Source organism: Taudactylus pleione, unplaced genomic scaffold (assembly GCF_031769625.1).
Source record: "Taudactylus pleione unplaced genomic scaffold, aTauple2 ptg000093l, whole genome shotgun sequence".
Classification (NCBI taxonomy): domain Eukaryota; kingdom Metazoa; phylum Chordata; class Amphibia; order Anura; family Myobatrachidae; genus Taudactylus; species Taudactylus pleione.
The window spans coordinates 22,537,573-22,550,029 of record NW_028284495.1 but is presented as its reverse complement, the minus strand read 5'-3'; the positions used below and the strand labels follow the sequence as shown (position 1 = coordinate 22,550,029).

The 12,457-nt window shown below is 43.5% G+C and overlaps 1 protein-coding gene across 1 annotated transcript; it reads left to right on the top strand.

Moving 5' to 3' along the window:
* Positions 1-456: 456 nt before the first annotated feature.
* On the top strand, positions 457-9,375 carry LOC148526877 (histamine H3 receptor-like). The gene is made up of 5 exons (XM_088469511.1): positions 457-570; positions 2,721-2,877; positions 3,746-3,912; positions 8,605-8,979; positions 9,055-9,375. Exons 1-5 carry the CDS (start codon positions 457-459, stop codon positions 9,373-9,375), a joined length of 1,134 nt encoding a protein of 377 aa, XP_088325637.1.
* The last annotated feature ends 3,082 nt before the right edge of the window (positions 9,376-12,457 follow it).

The window sequence follows — 12,457 nt, the reverse complement described above, 5'->3', positions numbered from 1 at the left end:
GCCCACCCTCTCCTCACACCCACACCCCCAGGTCCCAAACCGACTTTTCAAAAAGCCGAAACTCAAGCTTGCTTCACTGCAAACTTTCTCCTGGGGGTTTTAAAACACATAAGTCAGAAACCTAGGGCAAACGTATCTATCACTGACCACTTTACCAGTGATCCTATCACAATATATATATATATATATACAGTGCTCGAAGTGAGGCGGTATACAACGGTATGGTATACCGCCTCTTCATTCCCCCACTGAATTTTTATGAACGGGCCATTCTCCCTGCTGAGCTGCAAGTCTTACTCACAGCTGTGCACTGCAGGCTTAGCAGCTCCGCTCAGTGCTTTCATTTCTGCACTGAGCGTCTGCTGCAGATTTTACTGACAATCCCCCTTCCTTCTCATTGGTGGATAGAGAGGAAGGGGGTGTGCAACAATTTCAAAGTGGCAGCTTGCAGGCAGGATGTGCTGGCCTGCTAAAGCTGCTGCTGCATCAATCAGTGCCGCGGTGCAAATGCAGATCCCCGGGCTGACAGGAGCTGGGACGTGTCGGCAGGAGCTGGTGGAGCTGGAGAAGGTGCAGTGACGAGGAGCCGATGCGCACCGGACACGGGCGCCATTAAGGTGTGGGCAGCAAGAGGAGGGACTCATGTGTCCAGCAGCGTCAGGGTGAGCAGTCTGTAGGTGGAACACAAGCAGGGAGCCTGGATCCGGATGATAGTCATTATGTCATTCAGATCCAAGCTCCCTGCTCGTGTCCTGCCACACTGTGGATCACATCTGAATGGGTAACAGGACAGGCTGTAGGGAAGTGCATGATGGCTGCCACCACCTGCGCTGCTGAGGGGGACAAATGTCCTCCTGTGCACCCGCAGCGCTGGGTAGAAGTTTTTAGGGGCGTGGCTACATCTCCCTAGATTTGGCCACGCCCCCTCTGTACCATACCCCCACTTCTAAAGGCTCACTTCGACCACTGTATATATATATATATAATATATATATATTATCATACAAACTCGGCACTCACATGCTTTTCAAACTGCAACTCCTTTGAATACAGGGAATGTTGGTTCCAAAATATTGCAATAATTTGTTAAGCTGACCACCACTTCACGGTCATTCCCATCTGGCCAGTCCCTACACTGATTCTCAGATAAATGATCTTGGTCTGCCACTTTTGGCCCAAGCCTGCATACATTTTAAACATGAATATGGGTCCTGGCTTAAAAATTATTGCAATATTTTGGAACCAACATTCCCTGTATTCAAAGGAGTTGCAGTTTGAAAAGCCTGTGAGTGCCGAGTTTGTATGATATTTTTTATGTAGATGGTGTGGTCACATACCAAGGGCACCTCAGATGGTTAAGTGACGTGGATTAAGCCTGTCGTTTATTTAAATTTTGTGGTCACACTTGCTAGGGCACCCTGTTTTTCAAATGTAAGACAAACTTTTGTTCTTTTTACAGGTGCTTATTAACTGATAGCCCTGGGTTTGGTCCTGTGTCTTTAAGCCAGGACCCACATTCATGTTTAAAATGTATGCAAGCTTGGACCAAAGGTGGCAGACCAAGATCATTTATCTGAGAATCAGTGTAGGGACTGGCCAGATGGGAATGACCGTGAAGTGGTGGTCAGCTTAACAAATTATTGCAATATTTTGGAACCAACAGTCCCTGTATTCAAAGGAGTTGCAGTTTGAAAAGCATGTGAGTGCCGAGTTTGTATGATATTTTTTATGTAGATGGTGTGGTCACATACCAAGGGCACCCCAGATGGTTGAGTGCCGCGGATTAAGCCTGTCGTATATATATATATGTATATATATATATTATTTATGATACAAATACATATATATTTGTACATATTTATTATTTTAGATACAGTAAAGGGGTACTATACTATATGTTTTGCACAGAGAAATTCTTGAAATTAAAGAATAATCCAAACCAAAATTTGAAGACTGTTGGTTTTATTAGACATTTAAATGAATAACACATTTTGTCTGAAAGATTTTTATTTTCAAAAGGTTTGCTACTGATTACAAATGTGTCTGTTGCATACTTTTTTATATCCAACAAATTGCCCCATAGTTTGGTTAGCTTAATAATGTTTTTTTTTTTTGTGCAAAAAAACCCCTCCAATTTTAAAATGTAATTATCGAAAGACAAGAATTGCCTGGGGGAAGAAAAGCAAATACTGTCATGAATATAATATCTCCCATATGTTTTACATAGAAAATAAATACATGGTTTCTTGGGAACAGATATTGCATAGGGACTTTACAGCTGCTTCAATCTGATTATTTCTGCATGTGCAATACTGGAGGTTCCTGATTTGAATTTAATATATGCTAGTAAATTAATTAAAACATTTTGTGTAGCTTATTGTAAAAGTGAACATATAATTTGGTATGAAACTGGTTTCCAGCTTATATTAATTATAAGCTATAAGAATGAATGGATGTCACAAATATAGTAGACTCCACCCTCTAGAAAAGTTTTCTATAAATGCCACCCTCCTGTCATCTGCATCGTAGCTCACATAAGGTATGTGTTTGCTTTCTCAAAGCAATGACAATCCAACTATTTAGTGCATTATACTGTATATATGTGCTTGTGTTCTCATTTCAGGATGAGAACAATGTTAAACCTCCCAGCAAATGTTACAGGCGGCAGTGTAACTAACTCATCTCTTGAAGTTAAGAAGATGGGAATTTTTGTCTCACAGAGCTCATCTATTTTGTTAATTTTTCTAATTTCCTTTTTAATTTTGGTCACCATCTTGGGCAACAGTCTTGTCATTGTAGCTTTTATTGAAGACAAGCGACTTAGAAGCAGGAGCAATTTCTTCCTTCTCAATTTAGCCATCTGTGATTTTTTCATAGGTGAGTTTCAGCATCCTCCATGTTATCATTTGAAAGGATTACAATTATTAAAAGAACTACATTTATGTTACGTACAAATAAATGATATAGTAATGCAGCCTTACTCACACAGATTGGTTCATGGAGTATACTTGTTTTAGCACTGCTTTTTTTTGTTTTTATTGAACTTTAATATCCAAATTATAGACATGGTACCAAATACTACAGATCTGATTCACACAAAATGATGTGTACAATTTATAACACACACACACACACACACGCACACATATACACACACTAACACACACACACACATTTCATTGCCAGCCACTGGAAATAAGATTTTCAGATGATTTTGTAATTTTGTAATTTTTCTGCTGCTATCAGGTGGATAAAAACGATGTATCTAGTTAGTTTCTAATTTATATACAGTAAATGAGCACTGGAGATTATAGCCAGAATGTATCTCCCCTACAGGATTATAGAGGCAACCAGGACTATAAATAGGTTAGAGATACTCAGTTACGCAATTAAACACGATCACCGCACTAAATAACAATTAAACTGTATGGCACAGTATAAGAAAATTACTTCAAATGAACAGTGAAAGACTAAGCTGTAAAATGTATCAACAAATAAATGCTTTCTCACTGCTGAATTTCTTATTTTCTGTCTAACTTGTTGGAATATATATTACTGATGATGTCACTATTTATGTTTTATAGTGAAGATTACACAATTACAAATGCTTATGATGCTTTGTGTACGGCAGGTGGTAAGAGTGGTATAATTTCATCATTGCACTACACACCCCGTATATACATAAGAAATAACAAGACACACACCTGCTGCCACCTCTTATTACTGTGTTCCTAATGTATTCCAGGGGTATTCTGCATCCCAGTGTATGTACCATACTTACTCTCCGGGAAGTGGCTGCTTGGGAAATTCCTTTGCAAGCTGTGGCTGCTCATTGACAACCTCATGTGCACTGCTTCAGCTTTTAATGTTGTCCTCATTAGTTATGATCGCTTTCTAGCTGTCACTAAGGCTGTAAGTATTCACTTTTTATTCATAGATTTATCAGAATATACATTTCATTAATATAACAGCAGATGATGAGCCAGTATAAGATATAGATGCCGCATTATTATATTTTTACATGCTACTAATCCTCAAAGATAATAAGGGGTCTATTCATAAAGATTGTTCAGTTTGTAGAGTTAATTATCATATGGCCCAGCACTGAAAGATCCATAAGTTAAGGAGTCAGGGGCCGTATGGCCTCCAATGATTAAGTATTGATCCCTTAGAATGTAAGCTCCTATGAGCAGGGCCCTCTACCCTCTTGTGCTTCTCCTTACTCTACCTTCATCTACTTCTTACTCTCTACCAGGGCACCTAACACTTGATTGCTTTGCATTGTTGCTTATCTGGGTATTATGGTCGTGAATGTAGCAATGTATATTATCCATGCCCTGTGATGTATTGTATTGTACTGTAAGTCACTGTAAATCAATCTATTTATGTACTTTGTAAGGCGCTGCGGAAGACTTGTGGCGCCATATAAATAAACGATAATAATAATAATCTCGCTTTGAGGGATAGTTTACACCGGAGCAATTCATCATTGCTCCGGTGTGGGGACAGCTGCTCCGAAAAGGTTAGTATCGCAATGTTATTTACCTCCTACCAGTCGGCGCGGCTACGCATGTGTGACCCGAGGCCACGCATGAGCACAGCCGCCGGGGAGTCAGGGAGAAGGCCTGCATACCATCTGTCACTACGGACAGTCGATCTCCAGACACCGGAGAGGGGGATGACCTTTTTCACCTTTTACAACAGCGAACCGGTGGCTGCTAAATTACACTGCCAGGGCCCTGCAGACACTTGTCTCTACACTGCAAGACAGACAGGAGGCAGCCTGACCTATGAGCAGTGACCTGGGCTGTGCATTAGAGGAAGCAGCTGAGCCTACGGAGTCCTTCTGATAACCCAAGGGACCCAGGTGAGTAGGCTGTTGCACAGCAGTTATGCATGGTCAGGTGAGGCAGAGCCTTTCCTGGCATACTTAGGTATACTCCAGAGTTCTGACTATGGAAATGATAAGAAAAATTATTCTAATCATTTTTATTGTCAAAACTCTGGAGTAAAAAGTGTATGGCAGGTGTGGCACTGCCTCCCCTGTCTACCTTTTCCACACATCCCTGATCAAAACTCACCAAATTTCCAGCTCTGTATACTGATGCACCTTTGTATAATGCCCACATGAACCCTCAGGTTCATAATCATTTATGTATCTCTAAATCTGGCTCTGATACTTGCCAGTGCTTCCCAGCCATTTACCTTACCGCACATCACGGGACGGGACAATTACATTCCCTTACTGCAACATGCTGACCCCCATCCCTCCTCCTCCCTGCCAGGGCAGCATGGATATTCCTGGGGAGCAAACTGGAACGGGGGTGAGAGAGGCACAGTAAAGAACAGCAGGGGTGGTGGAGGAGAGAGGGCACAGCAAGCAGACCGTGGGGGGATGGGGGCAGCAGAGTGATGTTACCTGGCACCGGACCAATTCATATAGTGGGGGTAGCGGCCATCATCAGAGTGAGTGACCCGGCATATGCAGGGTCACAATATACTCTGGAACCTCTCTAAAGCAATGGGTTAAAAAGATCAGATCTTACCCATTGCTTAAATGGCAGTGCTGTATAGTGCCACAGATACTGAAGGAGGGTGGAGCGACTGGTGTGTAGGTACCTGATTGGCCGGCATTAGAGAAGGGGCGGTGAGAGTACAGGGAGGGGGCGGGGAAACAGCTGTCTTCCCTGCTCTTCTCCTCTGAGGAGACACATTACACCATCATGAGCTGGCGAAAAGATTTTTAGTAGCGAAACAGAAGGCTGAGAATTTCGTGCTTCTATGAATCGTTCTCCCCATATTAATGTATGGGGAAGCGATGTCTATACTAATCAGGGGCACCGCTGGAGAAATCTAAGATTTCTCCACGGTGACCCCTTCTACGAATTAGAGAAAACAGTGAAAAGCCCTGTTATCACTGATAAAGGACTTTTCACTGCTACATGAATAGACCCCTTAGTCCATTTAAGTCTCTGCAAATGTAGTACACATTTATATATATATATATATATATATATAAAACAAAAGTAAACAAGTATGCACAGTAGAATCAAAAAACACAATAAAGGGTATGACCTCAGATGGGCGACAGACAGCAGATGGAGATGGTGTATTTCTTATCTGTTCACATAAATCTAGCCTCCTTGCAAGCGAAACAGCTCTCCAAGTCGCGCCATGCCGTGGCGTGACTCGGTGGGACCGAGCATATTTTCGTGCAACTTTTTACCTTGAAATGCATCTTATACGCACAGCGGTGCGAAATAGAAAGCACAAGCACCTTCTGATTAAAATGATATGCGGCATGCCTATGTTCTGTGTAATAATGTATTGTAATTAATGTATTTGCACCCCTTCATTACCGATCACAACTGAACGCACGCACTAGGCAGATTGTTGCGTTCTGCGCATGCATCGCATATTCAGTGCGCGTGCGTGAATGCTTCACTGCATTCACTTGCAGTGTCTATGCAGACCAATCGCAAAGCGATTGACGGGAAGTGACCATTTGGAGGTTGTGCCGGAGGGGGAAGGGGGCGGGAGGCAAAACATAGGCGTGCCAGTGCATTTCAAAGCCGTTACAGGAGTGTGGATAAATTAGCCACTGCGATGCCATACGCAGCTTGGGCTTTCACTGCGTGCACTGAGGTTAGCAATTCCTGAGTAAGGTCAGACCTTGTGCAAGTGTGCGTGAGGATCTGATTGTACTCCATCTTACCGATGGTTTTGCAGACTTGCAAAGTATTATGGATGTGTGTGTATGGTAAAGTGGGCGTCCTTATGTTATGTTGCGATGGCATTACGATAGCATTTATTAGCATATATTCGCAGTGGGACTGCATGGGTAATCACAGCTGCGATCGCAATAGCGATCTGTAATGAATCAGGCCCATAGTTACTTGTTTTGGTTCACTCTGTCAGTGACTATTCACAGTGGTTGAGGAAGAGTATGATGAGATATGAATAGTGTGATGTGAGCCTCAGGACATCTTCCCTTGCATTCATTCACTGTTAGTTCTGCTTGTTGCAGTCAGAGACATTGTAGATGGCTGATAGAAAGATCTCCAGCTGGGACAGAGCAAATCAAAATGAATCACAGCTTCAACCAGAATATGTAAGAAATTGCCTTTGCAGTGATTGACACATTTTGAAACAAAATTCAGATGAATCACAACCAACACATTTTAGGCTGTATATCACTCTAAGGCAGGCCTGGCTGACCTGTGGCTCTCCAGATGTTATAAAACTACAAGTCCCAGCATGCCCTTACACAGGTTTGTTATTAGGGAATGGTAAAACAGTTGATGGGCATGCTGGGACTTGTAGTTTCACAACAGCTGGAGAGCCATAGGTTGGCCAGGCCTGCTCTAAAGGGTCTATTTATTAAGGGGAAGATATCCCATTGTGATAATTAAAAACTGAACTTGCTGCAAGTTCAATCCTTGTATAGGAGGCATTCATCATGCCCTCCTATACTTAATTATCACTTCTGAAAAGCTGCTCCTTTTGCGGAGACAGCTTTTTGGAAAAAAGGGGACATTTCTCCTGCTTCACTGTCTCTTCGCAGCCAGGAGGTCATTCAGACCCGCTCGCTAGCAAGAGGCCGCTCGTTGCAGATGATGTTCGCTAATGTGCGCATGCGTGTAGTTCGCAGTGCATGTGCGCAAACTTGTACGAGCGATCGGAATGTGCTTGCTTGCCATGCAAAGACAGTCTAGTGGAATGAGTGACAGGAGAGGCCGTTTGTGGGTGGTAATAGGGGCAGGCCAGTACTATCGGGGGCGTGGAGTTGCGGACACAGACGTGTCAGAGTGTTATCACTGCGTTTCTAGGACATGCATAATTAACAGGCAGCGTCAAAGTACACATCACCTAGTTGAATATTATACTGGAGTGCTCGCAGTGCTTGCAGTAGGGTACAGTCAACCACAAGGGCTGCAGACAGATTCGATTAAACCCGATGTACTGATGGTTGTATATACTTCCTGGAGATGACGTGCGCTAGTGGGCGGCTAAAGACAGGCTGGTGGGGGTCTATACACACAAAGTGATCGCTCATCAAGACATAGTGCGCTTGCTTATGTCTTGTTGCCGTGCGACCAGCTGCCTTGACGTCACTTAGCTGAATTTCCATACACTGGGAGCGAGTGGCCACATCTTGCGAGCGGGTCTGAACGAGCTCCCCTGTCTTGAAGCTGAAGTCAGTGAAGCAACAGGAGGAATCTAGCGTGTGCTCACCTGCACTTCTCGTCGCTCATCTCCGGCTGACCCCGCAGCCTGTCCCTTGACCACCCCGCTGCTGCAGAGCTGCAGCTGCCGTGGAAGTCTGTGACTCCCGCTGAAACAGTACAGCTTTGCAGCGTCAGTCCCCCCCCGCTACTGCTGTGTCCTCTCCCTTGCTCCCGGCTCATTGGAGGAGAGCTCAGACACCTTTGTTTATATTAGAATAACACAATTTATTTATTTATGGGGGGTTCAGTGTTTGCATCACTTTAGTGGTGATGTATTTCTTTGTAATGTTTCCTAATTTTTGATTTGTGTATATTTTTTTGTAAAATGTTAAGTGACTATTATATAACCATTTGTTTTTTTTATTAACTTGTTTAGGTCATATATCGCTCTCAACAACAACAACATTGCCAAACAGTGTTTAAGATGGTTACAGTCTGGATACTGTCATTTCTTCTGTACAGCCCAGCTATCCTCTGCTGGGAATATTTCCACAATGACAGCTCCATTCCAGAGGACCTCTGCCTCCCGGCCTACTATTACAGTTGGCACTTTTTATTGGGAGCTTCCTCTTTTGACTTTTTACTTCCGCTTTTAAGTATTTCTTTCCTTAACCTGAGCATTTACTGGAACATTAGGGAAAGGAGCAGGAAGAAAGCAAAGACTGCCTTATATTCAATTTCTTCACACGAAAAAGAAATGCCAGAAGTTCCGTATATAATATCGGCTGATATTGCTCACAGGGCACAAAATGCCTTAAACGTAAAAACAATTAACATGGATAAGTATATTTTTTCTCAACGTTTAAAGCAATGCTCATCTAAAAAGGCAAAACGCACTGGTTTGCAAAGTTATCAAACATCAAGTACTAATATTCGTATTGTTAAATTGTCCCAGGACAAAAAAATTGCTAAATCTCTTTCTGTCCTGGTTTGTGTTTTTGGTATTTGTTGGGCTCCATATTCACTTCTTATGACAACCCGTGCTGCGTGCCATGATTATTGTATTGCTTCTTATTGGTATGAAATAACATTTTGGCTGCTTTGGATTAATTCCTCAATAAATCCTTTTCTGTATCCACTGTGCCATGAAAGTTTTAGGAGAGCCTTTGTCAAAGTCATTTCCAAGTATATACGGCATGCCTCATAAAGCTTACATGCAGAGGTGTAGCACGTGGCCAGGGCGCCCGGAGGACGTGCGTGCTATGGCGCTCCCCCCCCCTCCAAGTCTGCCAGGGAGGAGGTGTGTCCAGCATGTGGGGATTAATTAAAGGGAAATAAAAATTAACATATGGGGCAGCATCAAACTTGGGCATAGAGGGCTATTTATATATACCAAGTCACTAGTAATTCCACTAATAATATCCAGTTTGTGTGTACTCTGCAATAGGAAACTTCTAAAGAAATTGATCGTCCCTGGGCAGACGGTGTCTTCTGTCGGTACTCACTCTTAATGTAGGAAATCACATGGTCCGGAAGATGCCTGTTTGTGTAGGAATGTGACCAATGTCATCATCATACAACAGCCCCCTGTCACACTAGCCCCCTTTCACTTCAGCCCCGTCACACCAGGGTTGTGTATAGATCCCCTTCAGTTAATGTACCTGGATGTGACGTGGAGTAAGGGCGGAAGTGCGGTGCCCCTAAAGAGTGATCGCACCGAGCAAGAAAAAATGTGAGTCCCAGGGACCCCTCACTTTAAAAAGTTGGGGTCCTACCCCACAGTTTCTGGGTCTCATCAGGATTTATACTTTGAGCTCCCCATATGCCATGAGACCACCCCACATGCCCTTTATATATGTTGTTGCACATTAATTCTATCTTTGAAACAAAGGTACGTTACGTAGCAATCTACACTGAGCGGTATTGCATGTGATACGCTACTAAGAATGCAATATTTAGGAAAAAAGTACACTGCCATGTGATACCCATTGTGAAAAGCATTTAGGATGGAGAAAATATGGTATGACTATGAGGACAACGGAAATCACCCAAGTTCTGGTAAATGACTGCCTGTGCACATCTTGTCTGGTACAGCCCATGAAGATCACGCTCAATCACAGACCAGATCATGTGTGGGATGCATTCGACCAGTCATCGCATGCATGCAAACGTTGGTAACGCCGGTATGCATGAAGATCCCCGCAAAGGACTGCTCTGTTGGTAGGAGCGACCCTTTGTGTTGGAGGGACTTCTGGTGTAAGTAATATTTATCACACCCTGTCATGGTCCCCAGTCCCCCTCTATCCTGACATTCTATGTATGTAATATTTATCACACCCTGTCATGGTCCCCAGCCCCCCCTCTATCCTGACTTTCTATGTATGTAATATTTATCACACCCTGTCATGGTCCCCAGCCCCCTCTATCTTGACATTCTATGTATGTAATATTTATCACACCCTGTCATGGTCCCCAGTCCCCCTCTATCTTGACGTTCTATGTATGTAATATTTATCACACTCTGTCATGGTCCCCAGCCCCCCTCTATCCTGACATTCTATGTATGTAATATTTATCACACCCTGTCATGGTCCCCAGTTCCCCTCTATCCTGACATTCTATGTATGTAATATTTATCACACCCTGTCATGGTCCCCAGTCCCCCTCTATCCTGACATTCTATGTATGTAATATTTATCACACCCTGTCATGGTTCCCAGCCCCCCTCTATCCTGACATTCTATGTATGTAATATTTATCACACCCTGTCATGGTCCCCAGCCCCCCTCTATCTTGACATTCTATGTATGTAATACTTATCACACCACTGTCATGGTCCCCAGTCCCCCTCTATCTTGACATTCTATGTATGTAATATTTATCACACTCTGTCATGGTCCCCAGCCCCCCTCTATCCTGACATTCTATGTATGTAATATTTATCACACCCTGTCATGGTTTCCAGCCCCCCTCTATCCTGACATTCTATGTATGTAATATTTATCACACCCTGTCATGGTCCCCAGCCCCCCTTTATCCTGACATTCTATGTATGTAATATTTATCACACCCTGTCATGGTCCCCAGCCCCCCTCTATCCTGACATTCTATGTATGTAATATTTATCACACCCTGTCATGGTTCCCAGCCCCCCTCTATCCTGACATTCTATGTATGTAATATTTATCACACCCTGTCATAGTCCCCAGCCCCTCTTTATCCTGACATTCTATGTATGTAATATTTATCACACTCTGTCATGGTCCCCAGCCCCCCTCTATCCTGGCATTCTATGTATGTAATATTTATCACACCCTGTCATGGACCCCAGCCCCCCTCTATCCTGACATTCTATGTATGTAATATTTATCACACCCTGTCATGGTCCCCAGCCACCCTCTATCCTGACATTCTATATATGTACTATTTATCACACCCTGTCATGGTCCCCAGCCACCCTCTATCCTGACATTCTATGTATGTAATATTTATCACACCCTGTTATGGTCCCCAGCCACCCTCTATCCTGACATTCTATGTATGTAATATTTATCACACCCTGTTATGGTTCCCATCTGCATTTTATATTTACCACACCCTGTCATGGTCCCCAGCCCCCCTCTATTCTGACAGTCCCCATTGCATTTAATATTTATCATGCCCCCCTCTGTTCTCTCCTCATACCCTGACTTCTTCCTCTTTTTTTTACAAGTTCCCACATCCACCGGGACACACACAGATCCTCCACCCCCAGCACCCAGATGCAAACTTGCCGCTATTACTACAGAAAGGAAGGCAGTAAATTAGTGCAACACCAGGTCCGTCAAAGCTCCATGGGAACGGAGGAGCTGTGTGCTGCCACTGCACCTCTCCCAAGAGGTGGACATTATTATTAGATACTTGTACAGCTGCCTGAGCACCTCTAACCGCTCGGTCATCTGTGGTTATGGATCATTGAGCAGAGGGGTTTCTAGGTAACTCAAACACCCCTCTATGTACGTGTCAGCCACTCGGTACAGCACCCGCTCACCCAGAGGCGGATTTAGGCCTCATAGGGCCCTAGGCAAGATAGTCGTTTTATGTTCTTTACCTGCCTGATTTCTTTTACTCTCCTTCTTCACTAACCTCAATATTTTTAACTCCCTAAACCCACACCTCATACTTGTTACCCATCTTTACCTCTGCCTCTGTAACTACCTCATTCCTTCGCCACTCATTTTGGTTGGGAATAGATCCTCTTCAGTAAATGTACTCTGATGTCATAATTTACTATCCACGGGGAAATCTAT

Coding starts and splice junctions, on each gene's coding strand:
- LOC148526877 (XM_088469511.1), top strand. CDS start 457: ATGTGCTGGCCTGCTAAAGCTGCTGCTGCATCAATCAGTGCCGCGGTG. Junction 2,878..3,745: donor CATCTGTGATTTTTTCATAG/GTGAGTTTCAGC, acceptor AATGTATTCCAG/GGGTATTCTGCATCCCAGTG. Junction 8,980..9,054: donor TTGCTCACAGGGCACAAAAT/GCCTTAAACGTA, acceptor TCATCTAAAAAG/GCAAAACGCACTGGTTTGCA.